This window comes from the organism of the source record quoted next, unplaced genomic scaffold, assembly GCF_019419815.1.
Source record: "Pyrus x bretschneideri cultivar Hongxiangsu unplaced genomic scaffold, Pyrus_bretschneideri_v1 Contig286, whole genome shotgun sequence".
In the NCBI taxonomy this organism is placed as follows: domain Eukaryota; kingdom Viridiplantae; phylum Streptophyta; class Magnoliopsida; order Rosales; family Rosaceae; genus Pyrus; species Pyrus x bretschneideri.
In genome coordinates this window covers 47,965-69,328 of record NW_025999597.1, presented here as the reverse complement: position 1 = coordinate 69,328, position 21,364 = coordinate 47,965, and the positions used below count along the sequence as shown (strand labels likewise).

Here is a 21,364-nt window from a genome sequence, read left to right as displayed (position 1 = left end):
TATTCTTATCTAAACTATTGGCTAACAAAATGTTTTTTGTCAACTAAAAAAGTGAAAAGACAATTGGGATGAAATCAGACGAAGAGAGTTCAAACCTTTTGTTTTTTTAGTTTTGAGGATAAGGTGAATCCAACAAGCTTACCTTATTATTATAGAAATTGGAAACACCAGGAGAATAATCTATAAGGTTTGGTTCTCTAATGTTGATTATGAGTTTGGAGCAGTAATGTAATTTCATACAAACTAAGTTTTGATAATGTTTTTTTCAAACCTCGCATACATGTCATCAGAGCATTTCTAATTTTATTTTTATTTTTTTTAGAAAAAAGAAAAAAAACTCACTTGTTCTCTTTTCCATATATTTTTCTTTTTAAAATTTTCATATTTAGACGGGCATAATGCATGGGCTCCATTTAATTCTCTAAAAATAAAGCATATCATGTTTTAGTAAGCGTATGAAATTGAAGAATCAAAATGATTTTAATTTATATTTTGTATAAATAAGCATGCCATATTATATGAAATCATAAAAATATTGGATTGAGGTTTGAAATTTCCTCATCCAAATGGACCCAATTTTTGACTTCCTTTGTCGAACATAATTGCCTTACCTGTGGAAAAGGGATAGGATATGTTAACCATTCAGAACTTGTGGAAAAGGGATAGAATGTGTTAACCATTCAAGTTATTCTTTAATTAAAGTTGAATGGGAATAAGTGTGTTAACCATTCAAGTTATTCTTTAATTGAAGTGGAATGGCATGTATAAAGACGAGCAGGGACGAGCCATCTTTCACTACTCAAAACCATATTCTCGTTTACAAACTTCTACTTTAATTCACTTCACTTGCCTGTGTTTTTTCTTGTCCTGAATACAAGAAATGGCGGAAGGAGTTCTCTTCAACATTGCCGAAGGGATCATTGGAAGGCTTGGCTCCCTTGCTTTCCAAGAGATTGGACTGATTTGGGGTGTCCAAGATGAGCTCCGCAAGCTCCGGGATACAGTTGCCGGATTCCAAGCTGTTCTTCTTGACGCTGCGCAAAAGCAAGCCGATAATGAAGTCAAACACTGGCTCCAAAGCGTAGAAGACGCAGTTTATGAAGCCGATGACCTGCTGGATGAGTTTAATGCTGAAGCTCAGCGGAGACAAATGGTGCCTGGAAATACTAAGTTGTTAAAGAAGGTACGCCTCTTCTTCTCTAGCTCAAATCAACTTGTTTTTGGGTTAAAGATTGGTCATAAGATAAAAGATATTAACGAGAAGCTTGTGAGGTTGCATCTCATAGAACCTTTTCATAGTCACATAACGAATACACTAGGTCTGTCAATAACTCATAATTAACTGCAATAAGTCCTCTATATTATTGTTTGAATGTATCATATAACTTACCGTTACAAAACACTATTAACTTAATTAATATAATTCTATCGAAATAATGATTATGTCTACTCAAATTCTTACAGGTGCGTCTATTCTTTTCTAGCTCAAATCAACTTGTTTTTGGGCTAAAGATGGGTCATAAGATAAAAGATATTAACAAGAGGCTGAGTGAGGTTGCAAATCGTAGAACCTTTCACTTAGAAGTAAATCGTGAAGATACACCATTTGTAAAGAGAGAGAGGGTCACTCACTCATTTGTCCGTAAGGAAAATATTATAGGGAGAGATGAAGATAAAATGGCAATTATCGAACTTTTGTTGGCTCCCATCTCATCTGAGAATGTGTCAACCATTTCCATAGTTGGAATTGGAGGATTAGGGAAAACTGCACTTGCGCAACTCATATTCAACGAGGAGGTGATTCAAAGTCATTTTGAGTTGAAAATATGGACATGTGTCTCTAATGTATTTGAGTTGGATATAGTTGTTAAGAAAATCCTTCAATCCGAGCATAATGGGATAGAGCAATTGCAAAATGATCTTAGAAAAAAAGTAGATGGGAAGAAGTACCTACTTGTGTTGGATGACGTGTGGAATGAGGATAAAAAGAAGTGGCTTGACTTGGAGAACTTGTTAATGGGTGGTGGAGAAGGTAGCAAAATACTATTAACCACTCGTAGTAAAAAAGTTGCGACGATACCAGACTTAACTAAACCATACACCTTAAAGGGTTTGAATGAGGAGCAAAGTTGGTCTTTATTTAAAAAAATGGCTTATAAAGATGGAAAGGAGCCAGAGAATTCAACAATTAAGGCAATTGGGAAGGAAGTTACTGGAAAATGTCAGGGAGTTCCACTGGCTATAAGGACGATAGGTGGGATGTTGTTCGCCAAAGATGACGAAACATATTGGTTGAATTTCAAAGAAAAGAAACTTTCAAAAATAAATCAAGAAGAAAATGATATTTTGCCAACACTTAAATTGAGTTATGATGTGCTCCCATCACATTTGAAGCATTGTTTTGCTTATTGTAGCTTGTTCCCACCTGATTATGAGATCTCTGTACCAAGATTGATTAGACTTTGGGTGGCACAAGGGTTCATTGAGTCATGCGACGAAAACGAGTGTTTGGAGGATGTTGCATTTGAATATTACGGGGAGTTGTTGTGCAGATCATTTTTTCAAGAAGAAAAAATAGATGAGTTTGGTATAATAAGAAGTTGTAAAATGCACGATCTCATGAATGAACTTGCAATCTTAGTGTCGGGGGTCGGAAGTGTCGTAGTTGATCTAAACCGAAAGAATTTTCATGAAAAGCTTCGTCATGTATCTTTCAATTTTGATATTGATTTGTCGAAATGGGAAGTGCCAACATCCTTGCTAAAAGCAAGCAAGATACGAACCTTTCTTTTTCTTTGGCAACAAGGTTGGGGTGATCACCAAAGTTCCTCACGTAATGCATTTTATACTACAATTGTTTCAAATTTTAAGTCATTACAGATGTTGAGTCTCAATGAATTAGGAATTACAACATTACCTAATTGTCTTAAAAAAATGAAACGTTTGAGATATCTTGATCTTAGTGGGAATCCCATGAAGAGACTTCCAGATTGGATGGTTGGACTTTCGAATTTGGAAACACTAGATCTCTCAAACTGTAGGGCTCTTGTGGAATTGCCTAGAGACATTAAAAAAATGATCAACTTGAGGCATCTCATGTTGGAACGCTGTTTGCGATTGAGTGGAATGCCACGTGGAATAGGTGAATTGAATGGTGTTCGTACATTGAATAGATTTGTTTTGAGCGAAAGCAATTGTTTGGGGAGGGGCGGTAGTGCTGGTCTTGCTGAGCTGGGGACCCTTAACGAATTAAGGGGACGGTTACTCATTGACAATTTGAGGCATGTGGTGTCAGAATCAAATATTGGTACACCTCTCAAGGACAAACACCATCTTTGTTCGTTGGATTTAATCTGGAAAGAGGGAGAAGATATAAGCGCGGTTGATGAGGAGGATATTATAAAGTCAATGGAAGTATTGCAACCCCATTCTAATCTAAAGCAGTTGGAAGTGTATGACTATAATGGTGTGAGGTTTGCGAGTTGGTTTTCTTCTCTCATAAATATTGTTAATCTCACACTGGCTTACTGTAGGAGATGCCAACGTCTTCCACCCTTGGATCATTTGCCTTCCCTTAAGTCTCTTACAATGTTTGGGTTGGAGAAGTTGGAGTACATATCAGAGAATGAGAGCAGCATTAGTATGAGTGATGAGATGATGAGGATCTCATTCTTTCCCTCCCTGGAGACACTCAAGTTATACAATTGCCCTGTTCTGAAGGGATGGTGGAGGGCCCACACTCATAACAGTGCTTCTTCTTCTTCATCAACGGAAAATCTGTCGTTGCTTTCTTTTCCTCGTCTTTCTACATTGGAGATCTATAATTGTCCTAATCTAACTTCCATGCCTCTGTATCCAAATGTGGTTGAAATGGAACTTACGAGGAGCAGCTGGAAGGTTGTTGATTCCTTGTTTGTTGGAGGAGCATCTGATATTACACATGATGTTGGTGTTGATGTTTCTGCCTCTTCTTCTTCCCCTCATCTCTCCAAATTAACACATCTGTCACTCCATGCAATTGAGGATTTGGCATCACTGCCAGAAGAAATAAGCAATCTCACATCACTTCAGGAGCTTGCAATTCGTAATTGTCCTAATCTAACTTCACTGCCAGAAGGGATTCGTGGACTCCCCTGTTTAAATGGATTGCAAATTTGGCGGTGCCCCATGTTAAGCGAAACATGCAAGAAAGAAACAGGTGAGGACTGGTTTAAGATTGCTCACATCCAATCCATTGAAATTGATGAATCTTAAGGTGCGTTTTCTAACTTGTTTAAATTTACACTTGCCTAATTCAGTATAAGCTAAGAAATATTAAAATGCCGATCTCGTCTCTTATTTTTATTCTTCATTCATCATCACCAGCAGTTTATTTTTCTTTCCAGGTGGCATACCATGTGGATCAATGATTTTGGTATGCATTCATTACCCACTAAATTCAATTTTTTTTTTTTTTAAATTTCTCTTTAATTTCCTTCTTTTCAATTATATAATCTTATATGCAGTGAATGGGGCGTCAACCGTTTGGATTCAATATGTAAGGGCCATGTTGATTGCTTGTAGTGGTTGTATATGATTTTACTTTTGATTGTCGAGGTTTTAAGTACTATGTCCCCTCGTTGTATGTTTTTTCTTTAAATAATATAATATGGGCGTGAGGGCCTAGCCCCCCAGCTTCGACTGGGTTCTAGCCCTCTTTAAATATTTCTTTTTAATATTTGTTGATGTATTGAAAGCAAAATCACCTTTGTCACGTTATAACATACAAGTTGCATAATTATACACAAACAATGATAAAAAAAATTAAGTCTATTAATTGTCAATGCACTAAAGTAACCAAATATTCTAAGATCGAAGAAAGTCCAAAATCAACTTTGGATATGGCTGGGGACACAAAAATCTGCTCCAAAACCCGAAACTAATCACAAAAACGCTACATTCTCAGTAAAGCAAATAAACTAATTATGTTTTGTTTAGTCAAAAGGAAATTCAGGACAGCCATTACAAAAACAAAAATATTTGTTGTTTTTTCTATGTCCCGTCTCTATAAACAACTCAGACAACTCCTAGTTAGTTTCTTTGTTTTCTTTTCCTCGATTTCCTTAGCAATCAAATGGTCTCCCTAAGTAAAAACAAATTCTTCAAACATACCGAATGTTTTCTAATATTTTTCTTTTCTTTCCTTTTATTCATCTACCCAATTGAACTGGTCTCTTAAGTTTTCTTAATCTTATAATATGTTATAAGTTTATTTTTAAAAAGCTGAAGATGCTTGTATTGCCAAGAACTAAAAAGGGAAAAGTACGGACCTTCACATAGAAATCTTCCATGCAGTTCTTTGGCATCTACAAAAACAAACTTATTAACAGATCAGTCAAAGGAAAACTATTACAACCTCTGCAAAAACAAAATATGGCATGGTTGCGCTCATAAAAGCATTTGGATTCATCACAATTCGTGACTCGTTAAACATGATATCTCCTTAGACATTTTGGGAACTTGACAGCTTAGAACAATTGTTATAGATTGACATAAGCCTCCAAACTTCAAAAAAAATTGAAACCTTAAGAGAGCAGAACCTGTATTCATTCATATTTGTGCTGTTTCGATTAGCTTATCTCGCTATGACTTGATTCATTAGTTCTAAAGGAAGTTCTAATCACTATGAAAACAGCTTAATAACAGTTGATTATCTCTAAAACACAGAGGGAAAACATAGAAATACTATCTGTAATTAATAATAAGAAAAATACCATGAATTTGTTTTTGGGAAGCTGCTTTTAGGTTAGTACCCTCGTCTGGCGAAGACTTATCCTACAATGCAGCAAGAAATAGAGTAAAAGGAGTAATAGTTGGTTTCCATTTAGAACCTCAAAACCCCAATTTAGTCTTTCTCTTACCGGAGAGAACAGCATCTCCGGTGAAAGTGAATTCGAACTTGGCATCCATTCCTCCATCATACTTAGAAGCAACCACATCCTGAAAGTAGGTCCCCTGACGAACTTCCCATCCATCCACTGACTCCGGAGTCTTGTACTTTACAATTGTAAGTTTGCTCTTGCTACTCTTTCCTCCTCGTAATTAAGCCATTTTCTTCTTATAGTCCTACGATGCAAACAGTCAAAAGCTTCACATAAGCAATAAAATTCAAATCCAACATTGAACCAACCCATGAACTTAAAAGACATCAAAACCGAAACAGATTACTAAATGGCAATAAGGATCACACCTGAATTGCTTTGGTAAGATTTTAGACCCCTCTTTGATCAACCCTGTAGAGGTCTCCGCTAATAGTAGAGAGTGCAGTAGCACAATAGATAATCTTGTTACAGCCCTGTACTGTGGCGGACAGGGTAGCAGGATCCCCCACATCTCCAGTCAATGGCAAGACAGATATGAAAAAAGAGAAAAGAGGAATACGACTTGCTGGAATGCACCCACCAGTTTTCCAATGGTGGAAAGTTCTCTCGCCGCTCCCGCAGGCCTGGCACATCAGAACCAAACAGTCAAGAAAATAACCAATTCTATATTTCTAATCAGAAGATGTGCAATTTTTTTTATTCGCCTTCAATTTGTGGCACTTCATTCTTAATAAAGAACAGTTCACAAAATTCCAAATCTGCTACAACATCAAAGGACGGACCGAATAGGAAACGACATCATTCATTATCCAGATTGAAACAACAATCCCACTAAAATTGACTACTCATAAGTATCTCATAAGGCCTAAACAACTGCAAGCAAAAAACTCCCAAGATACATACTTTCATCCAAATCATCCACCGCAATGACAATACCACAACCTATATGTTGCTTCGGCTAAGATTAAAGCAAAAATTGAAACCCTAATCATTCACAAACATGCTTTTGGAATCAGAATAGAAAGGAAACTTGAAATTAGAGGATCATACAGAATTGGGCTGTGGATTGGGCTCGTTCTCGGAATCGCCCTCTTCCTCTTCCTCTTCCTCTTCAGATTGATCACCGAATAGGTTCTGCATCAAAACCCACTATCAAAAATTATACAAAAATCAATGCATTCACCGAAAAATCTCTAAAACCCACAAACCCCAAAAAAAAAAAAAAAAAAAAATCATACAAAAAACTCACCGTGCTCAGATATAATAATTAAGATTAAGGGGTATATATGAGCAAGAACACAAACAAACTTGGAGATGTCATACAATCCAAACCCACTTCCAATATTAGCCATAACGAAATGAGGCCGTATCAGCCCAACCAGAACCTTCTCGATAACCTCCTTCACCGCAACCTATCAATTCCAACACAAAAATTGAGAAAATGTGCGAGTAAATTTGAGCTTGTGATTTTCTCCGAAACCAAACAGGGGCCTAGACAGATGCTGCGCGGGAAGACTTTCTAAAGGCGATCAAATTTGCACCTCAAGACAGTGCTAGTGCAAGAGAGTTACGTCTTAAGGCTTTTTTTTCTTTTTTTTTTTTTTTTTTTTTTTGGTCGAAACATCTTAAGCACTTGAATTGTATGATAAATGAGAAAATTCATGTATTGAACTTGTTAGAACCAGAAATGACAGATAAGTTTTGTAAATGCAAAGCTTGACAACGCTAGAAGTCTGGGAGAATGCTTATTTAATTGAAGAACCATAATCATGGCTATTAAATAGCCTTACATCAAAACAGAACAGTAAACAGCAACCCACGATGTTACATGCCCTAGAATCGTGGTCATGACTAAGTCTTTAAACAGAAAATGCAAACTTATCCCTCAAGTATAGGAGGGTTATTAGCACGACTCAAACCCTAAAAACAAGGATCCTAACTCTAATAGTTAGGAACAACCCAACAACTTCATCGTCCTCCCTTAAACTGAATGCCATTGATATTTAGTTTATTCCAGAATATTCGCAAACGCCCATCAAACCTCGCAGCTTCTGAAATGCTTCAAGCTTCAATGGTTTTGTCATGATATCCGCAACCTGCTCCTGGGTAGAGCACTGTAATAGCTCCACTACTTCATCTTTAATAAGATCTCGAAGAAAATGAAAGCGCACATCTATGTGCTTGCTCCGTCCGTGCATAACTTGCTAAGAAACAAAACTATGAATGTTCTTCTATAAAAAAAAAATTAAAAAAAAAAAAGAAAAAAAAAGCAAGACTATGAATTGTGAGCTTAATGCTATCTCCAACTAAAAAGGTTACGTATAGTTCCGTCTAGAATTATAAAGAAATTATTTTTTTAATGATCAGAATTATGTCATATTCATATATCATCTTCAATTGAAATGATTAAATATAGCTCATTACTAATTTATTGGTTTTAATTTTACTCTTTAAATTTATTTACTACTTATATCATGTGAAAATAAAGTTATCAGGACATAATTTTTTAGATAGATAGAATGTGAGAAATTGAATTAAAATGAGTCAAGATAGTAAAAATTCATGTTTTAAAAATGGGTCCTGATTTACAATCTACAAACATAATGTATTTCTAAGGGTTCCGAATCTTTTTCAATTAAAATACCCACATATGCGTGTTTTCCAAATCATGTATTCAGATTAAGTAAAATATGGCCAAATCAGGCCATGTTTTTGTCTAAACAGAAAAGCATGATTTTCCTCGTCGGTTTTTGAGGTGCATGCGTCCACTTAGCTGTCAAGAAACCCAGAAAGGCGTTGATGCTGGGTTCCAAAATTGGGCTGCTCGGCAGGCCCAACATACCTAGCCTGATAGTCTTTTGGCTATCATTAGGTCTGGTGGGTCTCAATTTTTATTGGCCCAACTCTCCATTGGAGTTGGGTTTTGTGGCATTTCATGCTAAAATTTTGAGCTATGGCCTTATAACCATTTCCATTAGAGATGACCTGAAGGTTCACTCATTTAAGTCTCGAGAGTGATGTGAGACTATGATTTTTTTGGTCTATGACACGTGGAAAGGATAATCGGAATGTCCAAAGTCCATGGAGCGTAGGCCGGTAGGACAGGCTTAGGCCTAACAAAGATATTACTTGTCTCCATAAAGGAAATCCTAGTTAAGGTCAAATTAGAATATCTTAAGAATTAAGGCATCATGTGGCCTTAGAAATGATTGTGTGTTTAATTCCTCTGGGAGTAGAAGAAACATATTTGCCCCAAGATGTGTTTGACAAAATGCAGCAGAGAGAAATTGGCCAGAAATATAGGCCTAACCATTTACTTGATCCGCACCATTGAATGGAGATTCCTAAATCGGTTCCTGACTTTCTGCTTGTAGAAAATTGAGGAATGTTGCACCAGGGATGTGTTTACTTATGGACAAGAAGGTTTACTCTGCCTTATATCACTTCATTTTCCTGATTGGGGGTTCCTCAATAATTCTTTCCTAACTCAAAATGTTCAGACCTTCTTGTTGACTGGCACTTTTGGATGAGCAAGTTTGTGTTATGTGGATACTTTTGTAAGGATGATTGAGAAAGCACCGAAGTGGGAAATCACTCAAGTGGCACCTGGAATACTTCCAGCAGTTGGATTGGCTACAATTGCATTTTTCTTTGGGTAATACTTTTGTTCAGCATGTTTTGAGCTCAAAACAGATATTTGTTGCAACAGTGGAGCTAATGGAGCTTGCTCACCATGAACAACAAAATGGACTTTTACCTTCTTCCAAGGATTTACAGGACAATGGCATCCGTAAGTCTTTCGGATTCATTTAGTCCACCAATACCCAACTGATTCTAGCAGTTTTTAGTGCTCCGCAATTTTTTGGATATGTACAACACACAACAATTTCTGTTCATATATCGCTTTTTGACATACTGCATGGGGAAATCTGTCAGCACATGAAGATTTTGAACGCGTTAGGTTTAAGTTGGACATTAAGGATTGGGTGTAGGAGTTTTGAGACCCTCTTGTCCTACATTGGGAAACAATATTTTTTCACTAGCCTTTATATAGGCTTATTCCTTCTCTTTAGTAATTAGAACTTGGACCATTTGGAAATGAATTGAAGGCTTGAACCTTATGGTTGTGTGGATTAGGCTTGAATATAATATAGCCTAAATACAATTAATATTAATTAATCAAGACAAGGGCCTTGGAATTTAAAATTAATTAGATTCATTAATTTTAATTTTCGGATTAAGTTTTTAATTAATTTATTAATTAAAAACGTTTTGATTAAAAGACACAACTATTAGAAAGAGTTGTATACTTTCAAATACACTGAACAGGTATTTGAAAGGGTGTGAAACAGCCTATATATTTGCAATCACAGTATCCAAGTGAGATATTCTTTTCTTCGGTACGAAATTTTTAGAGAGTAGGCACACAAAGCAAATTCACTAGAATTCTAGAATCCAGTGCGGGTTGTAGAATTAGGTAGTTGAATCCTGGTCGAGCAGACGTTGTAGAACCACAAGCACAATCATGGGACGAAAATGATGTTCGAATGACATAACTTTTACACTAGCCTCTACCTTCTGTGATCAAGTTAGTATCATTGATATTCTTATATTAGTTTCTGTATTTATTGTATAATTTCATTCTGCACATCAAATATTTTTGGTTAATAAAATATTAGAATTTCAAGTTTTGTTTATTTCTGTTATTTTTGTTTATTTCTGAATTGTTCTCCAACACTGGGCAATCCGTTTTGATAATTTTGACACAATTGACATGCAGCAAACTGCACTACAGACTTCTAGATTTACTGATAGAGGTTCCATGATTTGTTCTACAATTTGGAACAATATTCTAACTCTGATGGCCAATGGTGTTTTCTCCGCTTTCATGAGTGGCTTGACTAAAGCAATTTCCACTTTTACTTTATCTAGACATACAATTGATACTATGACGTTAGTTTGTCTAGTTGTCTCCGATTGCAACACTTGTGCTATAAAGTTTGTACTTGCAATTATTGTATCTTTTACTATATATTTTCTGGAGTACATGTTTACAAACACAATTGGTAGCCAAATGCTTCATGGACGAAAAATGCAGCACGCTTCTCCGTGGTGTGATGGCTTTCCTGTTATTATATGGGAGGTCTTCTTGATAGCTGCGTGCTGGATTTTAACAATGGCAGAAGAAGACTTCAGTTGGCACATCTTTGAAGGGAAACTCCTATCTAGTTGAGATTGCCCAAGCTGGTGCAAAATAGGAAGTTATCTTTGAAACTATGCTGGCAGAAGAAAATGCAGCTATCCCAATTGCTGCAATAAGATAACAGTTTTTTGGTGCCTTGACTATTGATCTACATGTTGATTTCTCACTGCCTTTCACTAGTAACCTTGATCCTTGGCCTGTATGGGATCCGGGAGATGCTTTAACTACCGTTATAAAGTTAATGCTCTGTTTTGAGTTCCAAGAGAACCATTTCAAGGTGCACCCTCAATTCTTGGTTCTGCAGCTACACCCCGTAAATCCTGCAGTTCATCCTACTTGTCTACCACCACAGCCGCTGGCCACAGGAGTCGGATTCTTCACCCTAGATGCAGGCTTCACCCTTATCAGGTGTTCTCTGTCAAAAGGATTGAGGCCGATATATGCAATCTCCTTGCTGCCCTTAGCTTTCTCCTTTGGTTCAAAAACGATGAAGTTGGAGCATGAGGAAATTTTGGTTTTTTTGTTGTTGGGAGACCTTGAGTTCACAACCTACTCTCAAATGTCCCTTATTGAGTTCTTAGATGGTGCTCAGGCTCGTGTTGTGCTTGAACCTAGAGAAACTAAAGGCTTTACTCTAATTAGGATCGTTACAAAGGATGACTCAAGCAACGATATTTACTCAACATGAGAAGTTTATACAAAGAGCTGGTTTTTATTCAAGTATTCATTCTACATAGAATACACACATATCTAAAGGCCTAGGAGGAACTTTCCAGAACCTCACCTAAAACTGTACGGAGACAAGAGGGATCGTTCTCTTTTGTCCGTTACATAAGATAAGGAGGAATCACCTCTACATCACAATCAACAATACTTTACGTTATACTCAAACTATTCTAGATAAGATTCCTTACTTTACAACACATCGAATGTTATTCTAGTGGTGACAACTTATTGTCTAACAACATGATGTTGGATAATTGGTGTTAGAACAGTAAAATTGTAAATTATTAGCTAATGGAAAAATACATGATCAGAAGGGTAAGAGGGTAAGAAAAGTATAGAACGCAAGAGAGTATTTTGAGTTGAGTGTTTAGATTGAGACTTTATTTCTAAGTATACATATTAATTAAAGCATTTTTCATAGCAAAAAGAGTTGAGTGGGGACATCTGCCCCCATTTGGCATATGATGCCTCCGTTTATGTAGAAATGTGTTAAATGAATAGGTAGTTACCATGAATATGTTTCTTAATACTCAAACCATTTATTTATTTCATCTATTTAGATACATAATCAAATTACGATTCGAAATCACTTTTTATAAAAACTCTTTTAATAAAAATTATTATAAAAATATGCAATTATACATTAAATGGTTTTAGGATAATAAATATCTCCGAGTTCAAAACAGCTAATCTTCTCTGTTAAGTAAAAGGACATGTGTCACAAGGATAGTGTAGGAAGAGCGTGGGCAAGGGCATTCTGGGCACATCCAATCTTCTCTTCCCGTCTGTATCTCATCATACAAGTCACCCCCGCTTTTTCCTTTTTCTATTTTCCGTCTTCTGTTTGTTTCCCGGGAAAATTCCAAGCAAAACGAAACCCTTCCTAATTTTTGGTTTGGAATTCGAACGCAATTGCATTAAATTTTTGATCGAGTTGGACAGAAGGAACGCATGAAGATGTTTTCTTACCCTTTTCTACTTAGTTTCTTCAAGAACAATTCATCTTTAGGTCATTATCAAGCCGGAAACTTATTGTTTTTATTTACGAATTGATAAGATTTTGGAGATAATTTGTGTATCGAGAAGGAATGCAATAGTTGGATACTATGACTACTGCTTCCAGTACACCGATTCATCATTCCTCCATCTTTTTTATGTTGAGTAACTCAGAAATCCTGTGTTCCAAAACTCGTGTAGTATAAGTGGGGATGGCAGCTATGTAGTCCCTGTATAATGTGCAGGGGAAGAAGATTGTCGTTCCCCTCTGTGTATGAGTGAATTATAATTCCTATAGGGTAGTACAATTCCTATAGGGTCGTTCCCATATTTATGAGGCACTATAATTCCTATAGGGTTGTACAATCCATGTGAGCCTTGGAATGGGTCGTCACAGACTCACAATATAGACTACTACTCATCTTTTCATCTTGTTTGTAGGTCACCATGGTGAAAATGAAACAGTAACTGAAGATGCTACCCTCGTTCATGGGGAACCTACTCAAGATGCTAAAGGCCCTCCAAAAATTGATTCCAAGGCAGAAATCCTTCACGAGAAAGTTACAAAGCAAATCATTAAGGAAGGTCCTGGTCAAATACCATCCAAGTATTCAACATGCTTCTGTATGACACGCCCCGACCCCGAGGTCCTAGGGACATCGAGATGGTCACGTGCTGGCCGACACCCGAAGGGTGACGAAAGCCATTTAATTTAAACAAAAACTAAGAAAATAAACTAAAGTAAGCAATAAAGGCTAAAAACACAAATAAGAGTTCAACTTCTAAATATTGAAATTAGGTAAACACACAGCACGTCCAGAGCATAAGTCTAATACAGAGTACAAACATAACTAAGATCAAGAAGTGCTATTACAATATATGGTGAAGCGGAGCGAATAAGACACAAATCACTGGTAGGGGAACACCTCATAGCTCAAGTCGTGATCCTCGTTCCTAGGTCCTGAAGGGGGCGCAAAACAAAGGTGAGTGGACCAAGTTTATATATACAATAATAGTAAAACAGTTATCAACATACTAACCCCCAGGTTTTATGAAAACATAAGTATAATGAGAAACATAGGTTTTCTGAAATCTAGCATGTCGTGCAATGTCTCAAATCATAAATCGCATAAATAATAAACACTAGTGAATGTCCGATATAACACTTCAGGCCCCATGCCGACTCCCCGTCTCTGAGCAGACAGTCAGAGGAAAATGCACTTCAGGCCCCTTGCCAGCTCCCCATCTCTGAGCAGACAGTCAGAGGAAAACACACTCCAGGCCCTATGCCAACACCAAACCATCGCCCAGGACGGACCAGATCTATCCCTACGTCCCGTAGCGGAAATGACCACTAGGTAAGTACAAAACCGGTGAACATACATATATTGAAAATCAACTTCATAGTATAAAGTCATCCATCATCTATACTATAAAGAAGTGTTCTAAATATGTTCTAAATATCATATCTTCATCCATCAGATATTCTATAAGAACATGGGTTATAGGAAAAATAGTAATAATTCAAACTAGCCTTAGTAAGCATGTTATCTCAAAACGTTTCATAAAACATAATCGTAAAGTCATGCTTTTCTGTGTATGCAATTCTACCATTAAAACATGCATTTTTAGAAGGGGTCCACTCACCGTACACCGATGGTGCAAGCCGTACCAAACAGGAATAACGGAATCACTGCTAAGAATCGCACCTAAACACACAATTGAGTACTTTCAGTCAAACTCTACTCAAACGATTGAATTTGAGAAAACGGACATCGGAAACGGGTTTAGAACGTCGAAATTAGCCTAGGAGGGTCCCCGCACGAAAACTCAAAAAGTCAACAGTCAAAGGCAACGTTGATCGTTGATTAGTCAAAGTCAAAAGTCAACGTTGACCGTTGACCCAATCAACGGTCAACGGGTCACGGGTCATGGGTCAATGGGTTTTGGGTTAGGGTTTTGGGCTTTGGGTAATTGGGTTTAGGTTTTTAGGTGGGTTGGGTTGGGCTTGAACCCATACGGCCCAAAGACCCACAACAGAAAGGGTGATGGGTTTTGGGCTAACAGGCCCTAAGGCCTTTTGGGTTTTTAAATGAAATAAACTAAAAATAAAAAAAGGAAAGGGTGAGGGTATTGGGCCAAATACCCAAATCAAGCCTAAGGCCCGTGGGTGTGGGAGATGGCCCGAAGGCCTGGGTGCTTGAAGAAGAACACCGGAGCTTCCATAGCTCCGACCGACGCCAAACCTACAACCTAGACCCCGATCTAGGTACCAAAATGAAGCACTAGACGAGAGGAGTAGTTTTATACCTTGGGTTCACCGTGAAACGGCCTGTGGTGGTCGGAAATTCCCTCGAAAAACACACACTCGCCGAAAAATTTGGGTGAGCCTTCACCCGTGCCAAAAACTCTCCAAAACCTTGAAAATTCATGAACCCAACTCAGTAACCACATTTAACCAACATCTAACTTGACTAAAAAAGAAGAAACCATGCTTACCCAACCGGAAAAATCACAAAACTCGCCGGAGGTGTTCGTATCCTCCTGGCGCCGTGAGCAAGAGTGAGAGAGAGAGATAGAGGGATGCAGTTGAACGGCGACGATGGTGACTCTCCCTGAGCTGGTGAAACTGTGGGTGTGTGTGTGTCTTTCACGTGGAAGAAGAGGGAGAGAAATGGGAGAGTTTTCGAAAGAGAGAGAGAGAGAGAGAGAGGAAAATGTGCAGACAAAACAAAACAAAAGAAAGGAAAAAGAAGAAAGAAGAAAGGTGGGACACGGCAGGGAGGGGGACAAAAGAGAAAAAGGGAAGTGGGTTAGGGTGCTGCCACGTGGCAGCCTAGGGATAGAGTACTAATTTAAATTTTTAGATCTTGATTGTGTGACAAAAATGAGGACTAAAGTGATAATTCTATAAATTTTTAGGGAGAATTACAGAATTATCCTTATAAGCAGGGGCGGGTATAACAATCTACCCCCCTTATAGAAATTTCGTCCTCGAAATTTACAACCTTAAGTAAATAAAAATGAATACTGATTTCTCATCAAGTCTTCCGTTTCCCACATCGCTTCTTCAACAGCGTGGTTCCTCCAAAGAACTTTCACCAACGAAATGACCTTGTTTCTCAACACCTTATCCTACCGATCAAGGATAGCCACGGGTTCCTCCACGTAACTAACGTCCTGATTTATCTCCAGTGGCTCCACTTGAATAATATGTGAGGGATCTGGTACATATTTCCGAAGCATAGAAACATGGAAAACGTTGTGAATCATCGACAACTCCGGTGGTACCTCCAAACGGTAAGCAACTGCACCAATTCTCTCAGTAATCTGATAAAGACCGACATATCGAGGACTCAACTTTCCTCGCTTACCAAAACGAACAAACCCTTTCCAGGGAGACAACTTCAAAAACACAAAGTCCCCGACCTTATACTCACGATCCTTGGAATGTTTGTACGCAATGCTCTTCTGTCGATCCTGCACTGTCTTTAGATTTCTTTTAATCAGCTGGATGTTAGCATTTGTGGTGTCCACAATCTCTGGTCCCACTAACACCCGTTCGCCGACCTCTGTCCAACACAACGGCGTCCGACACACTTTTCCATACAAAGCTTCAAAAGGTGCCATACCGATGCTCGAATGATAGCTGTTATTGTATGCAAATTCAGCCAACGGTAGGTAGCTATCCCAATTACCCTTCCACTGGAGGACAGACACTCTCAACATATCCTCCAACGTCTAAATTGTCCGCTCAGACTGACCATCAGTCTGTGGATGATAAGCAGTGCTGAACAGCAACTGAGTACCCATGGCCGTATTAAAGGCTTTCCAAAACCTGGAAGTAAACTTGGGATCTCTGTCTGAAACAATGGATACGGGTACACCATGAAGTCTGACAATATTATCGATGAATAACTTCGATAACTTCTCCAATGAATAAGTCTGTCGAACTGGCAAGAAATGAACGGTCTTAGTGAGTCGATCCACAATCACCCAAATGCCGTCCAGTCTCACCTGTGTCCTCGGCAACCCATACACAAAATCCATGGTGATGTCTTCCCACTTCCAAGCTGGTATCGGAAGATTCTGCATTAGTCCTCCAGGCCTTTGCCTCTCTGCCTTTACCTGCTGGCAAATGATGCATTTACTCACATAATCCGGCACATCCCGCTTCATTCCAACCCAATTATAGAATGGATGGATAGTGCGATATAATTTGGTACTTCCTGGATGCATGGCATATGCTGAAAGGTGTGCTTCATCCAGAATCTCCTTTTTCACCGCTTCATTATCCTGAGGCACGTACAGCCTGTTTCCCAACATCAAGGCTTCATCCTTCCGAATGCTAAATTCTTTCCTTTTTCCTTCTGAAATCAATCCCTTTATGACCGCACACTCCGGATCAAGTTTCTGAGCTTCTATAACCATGTCCACCAAAATAGGTCTAACTTGGAAGTGTGCCAACCAAGCTCCCTAATCACCCTTGTTCACTACAACGCCCGTTTCTCGAAGAGAAAATAGTAGCGGAACATAGATAGCTCTAAGGGATGTAAGTTGTCCATGGTATTTCTGACTGAGTGCATCCGCTACTACATTGGCATGTCTGGGATGATATTCGATCGTGCAGTTATAGTCACTGATGAGCTCCATCCACCTTCTCTGCCTCAAATTCAAGTCTTTCTGCGTGAAGATATACTTGAGGCTCTTATGATCAGTGAAGATGCGGCACTTCTCACCGTACAAATAATGTCTCCAGATCTTCAGAGCAAACATAACTGCACCAAGTTCCAAATCATAAGTAGGGTAGTTTCTTTCGTGGGTCTTGAGCTGTCTGGAAGCATAAGCAATGACTCTCTCATGCTGCATCAGTACACAACCCAAACCTGAACTAGATGCATCCGTGTAGATTTCAAACTCACCGCTATCATCTGGAAGAACAAGAACGGGAGCTTGAGTGAGACATCGTTTCAGCTCTTGAAAACTCCGCTCACAATCTTCATCCCACTTAAACTCAACCTCCTTCCGAGTCAACTTGCTCAAAGGCAAGGCAATTGCTGAGAAACCCTGCACAAAACGTTGGTAATAGCCAGCCAGACCTAGGAAACTTCTCACCTCTGTAACATTCCTCGGTTGCTCCCATGTAGTTATTGCCGACACTTTCTGAGGATCTACATTAATTCCTTCAGCAGATACCACATGTCCGAGAAAGCTGATCTGGTTAAGCCAAAACTAACACTTGGTGAACTTAGCATACAGCTGCTGACTTCTCAACCTTTCCAGCACCAACCTTAAATGTTTCCTGTGTTCGTCAACATCTTTGGAATAAATCAGAATGTCATCGATGAACACAATCACAAACCAGTCCAGATATGGTCTGAAGACTCTGTTCATCAAATCCATGAACGCTGCAGGAGCATTCGTCAATCCGAAAGGCATGACACGAAATTCAAAGTGTCCATACCTAGTACGGAATGCAGTCTTTGGTACATCTTCCTCTCGAATTAGCAGCTGATGATAACCTAAACGAAGATCGATCTTAGAAAACACCTGAGCGCCTTTCAGCTGGTCAAACAGATCATCGATCCGAGGCAGAGGATAATGATTCTTCACCGTCACCCGGTTTAGCTACCGGTAGTCGATGCAAAGTCTCATCGAACCATCCTTCTTTTTAACAAAAAGAACAGGAGCACCCCAAGGAGACATGCTGGGTTGGATATAACCTTTATCCACTAACTCCTGAAGTTGAAGCTTCAATTCCCTCAACTCTACTGGTGTCATTCGATAAGGTGGTGACGAAATAGGGTCTATACCTGGAAGTAAATCGATGGTGAATTCAATCTCCCTCGCAGGTGGTAACCCTGGTAGATCTTCCGGAAAAACATCGGTGAATCTCTTCACCACTGGTACATCTTTAGGACTTAACAAAGGTTTATCCCTCGTCACTACGTGGGCCAGAAACCCTACACATCCCTTAGACAACAACTTAGAAGCGCGGATAGGAGAAATAATACTATTAGGAAGGATTCGTCGCTCACCCTGAAATGTGATCGACGGTCGTCCAGGCCGATTGAACGTCATAGATTTCTCCCAACACGCGACATAAGCACGATGCCTGGAGAGCCAATCCATTCCCAAGATAACATTGAACTCCACCAGATTGAAAGGAACCAGGTTAGCTTCCATTGTTTCCCCTTCCACCACTACCGGGCAACCTCTATACTCCCATTGTGCACAAAACATATCTCCATGCGGCATTTGTACAAGCATATCATAGCCAAGCAGTGTAGGTTGCGAATTTAGATTCGGTGCAAATGAGGAAGACACAAATGAAAAAGTAGCGCCTGGATCAATTAGGACTCTCGCCCAATTACCACAAATAAGTAACGTACCAGTAATAACTTGAGGGTCCTGATCAACCTCCTGCTGAGTCATGGCATTGATACGTCCATGAAACTGGGGTCCTACTCCACCGTCACGGCCACCTCGAGCCCTAAAACCTCGGTTGTTACGGCCTGCTTGATTTCCTTGAGGGCGGCTACCTGATGCTGTACCAAACTGCTGTGGCTGCCTCTGAGTGGAAAATTAAGTATTTTGGCTTCCACTCCCACCGTCACTTCGAGTATAGTTTTCGCCATAACTGGAGCTCGGGTTACTCCCTCCACTGTAACTCGGCGCAGAAGCATAACTTTCGGCGGGTCGCTCAAATAGGCAATATCTGGCAATATGTCCCGTGCCTCCACACCTGTGGCACGTGATGGGGGATCTGAAGTGACTGAAGGATCGTCTCCCAGATTCATTGCCTGAGCCTTTGCTAGAAGAACCTGAACCCTGGCCTTGATGTTTGAAGGAATGAGAATGTCGAGGGCCAGCATAATTAGATGAACTAGCAGCTTCTCTCATGCTCCGAGATCGAAACCCACGACCCATCTGGTTCTGGTACCGAGGTCGGTCTTGATACCTTGGTAGTCCCTGAAACTGTAACTGCGCATGCGCCTGCGCCTGATGCTGAGTCTCCCACCTAGACTGTTCAATTCTCAAGCAAGTCTCAATCATCTCCTCGTAACTCATGTGCCTTATTGCTGCCACTGGTTCACGATATTCAGGATTCAAGCAAATCAGTAACTGAACCATCTTTTCACCCGGGTTTTCATAAGTCCCTGCATGATGTCTCGACAGGCGCCGAAAAGTACAGTCTACCTCCATGATACTCAAATCGCCCTGGTGAAACTCCAAGAATTGTTGCCACATCCTTAGCTGATAACTGGGACTCAAGAAATAATCGCTGAAAGTCCTTCGGAAGTCAACCCAATTCATTGGATCATTAGGTAGACGAGGCCTCACTGATTTCCACCAACGTTTAGCATCCTCTTTCAGAAAATACGTTGCAGTATCCACCCATTCACCTTGCGGGCATCTCATGCTCTCCAAAGTGTCATCCACCTGTTCTAGCCACTCCTCAGCCTCCGGAAAAGCCCCAACTGCATAAAGGTCCGGAATACCGTGACTACGAGCAATCTCGATATACGTGCGACTCGGTCGATTAGTGAAAGCATTATGTATAGCATTAGTCAACTGTTGAATTCCTCCCCCTAAACCAGAACGGGTTCGACGAGGCACATTCCCACCAGTGGGATCCATAATTCTGAAAAGAGGCAAGAAAGATTTAGAATAACTAAAGATTAAGAATGTAATGAGAATTATGACTACCAAATGGTGGAATGAAATCCTAAGTATGCTCTGAACTAACCATGCTCTGATACCAATCTGACACGCCCCGACCCCGAGGTCCTAGGGACATCGAGATGGTCACGTGTTGGCCGACACCCGAAGGGTGACGAAAACCATTTAATTTAAACAAAAACTAAGAAAATAAACTAAAGTAAGCAATAAAGGCTAAAAACACAAATAAGAGTTCAACTTCTAAATATTGAAATTAGGTAAACACACAGCACGTCCAGAGCATAAGTCTAATACAGAGTACAAACAGAACTAAGATCAAGAAGTGCTATTACAATATATGGTGAAGCGGAGCGAATACGACACAAATCACTGGTAGGGGAACGCCTCGTAGCTCAAGTCGTAATCCTCGTTCCTAGGTCCTGAAGGGGGCTCAAAACAAAGGTGAGTGGACCAAGTTTATATATACAATAATAGTAAAACAGTTATCAACATACTAACCCCCAGGTTTTATGAAAACATAAGTATAATGAGAAACATAGGTTTTCCGAAATCTAGCATGTTGTGCAATGTCTCAAATCATAAATCGCATAAATAATAAACACTAGTGAATGTCCGATATAACACTTCAGGCCCCATGCCGGCTCCCCGTCTCTGAGCAGACAGTCAGAGGAAAATGCACTTCAGGCCCCTTGCCAGCTCCCCATCTCTGAGCAGACAGTCAGAGGAAAACACACTCCAGGCCCTATGCCAACACCAAACCGTCGCCCGGGACGGACCAGATCTATCCCTACGTCCCATAGCGGAAAGGATCACTAGGTAAGTACAAAACCGGTGAACATACATATATTGAAAATCAACTTCATAGTATAAAGTCATCCATCATCTATACTATAAA

At 39.5% G+C, this 21,364-nt stretch overlaps 1 protein-coding gene and 1 long non-coding RNA gene across 3 annotated transcripts; one reads left to right on the top strand and one right to left on the bottom strand.

Moving 5' to 3' along the window:
* The first annotated feature begins 448 nt into the window (after positions 1 to 448).
* On the top strand, positions 449 to 4,719 carry LOC125479410 (disease resistance protein RGA2-like). Its single transcript, XM_048588655.1, has 4 exons — positions 449 to 1,183; positions 1,465 to 4,255; positions 4,386 to 4,414; positions 4,506 to 4,719. The coding sequence occupies exons 1-2, from the start codon at positions 881 to 883 to the stop codon at positions 4,252 to 4,254; spliced, it is 3,093 nt and encodes a 1,030-aa protein (XP_048444612.1). The 5' UTR covers positions 449 to 880; the 3' UTR covers position 4,255; positions 4,386 to 4,414; positions 4,506 to 4,719.
* Positions 4,720 to 5,556: 837 nt separating this feature from the next.
* LOC103945903 lies at positions 5,557 to 7,717 on the bottom strand. Of its 2 annotated transcripts, none has more exons than XR_007259974.1 (5): positions 7,111 to 7,717; positions 6,912 to 6,995; positions 6,230 to 6,484; positions 5,901 to 6,105; positions 5,557 to 5,814 (listed from the first exon to the last, which is right to left on the bottom strand). It is a non-coding gene; the product is annotated as an uncharacterized LOC103945903 (long non-coding RNA). The 2 variants fall into 2 exon arrangements; XR_007259973.1 differs by having other exon boundaries at positions 5,901 to 6,071; positions 7,111 to 7,701.
* Between the last annotated feature and the right edge of the window lie 13,647 nt (positions 7,718 to 21,364).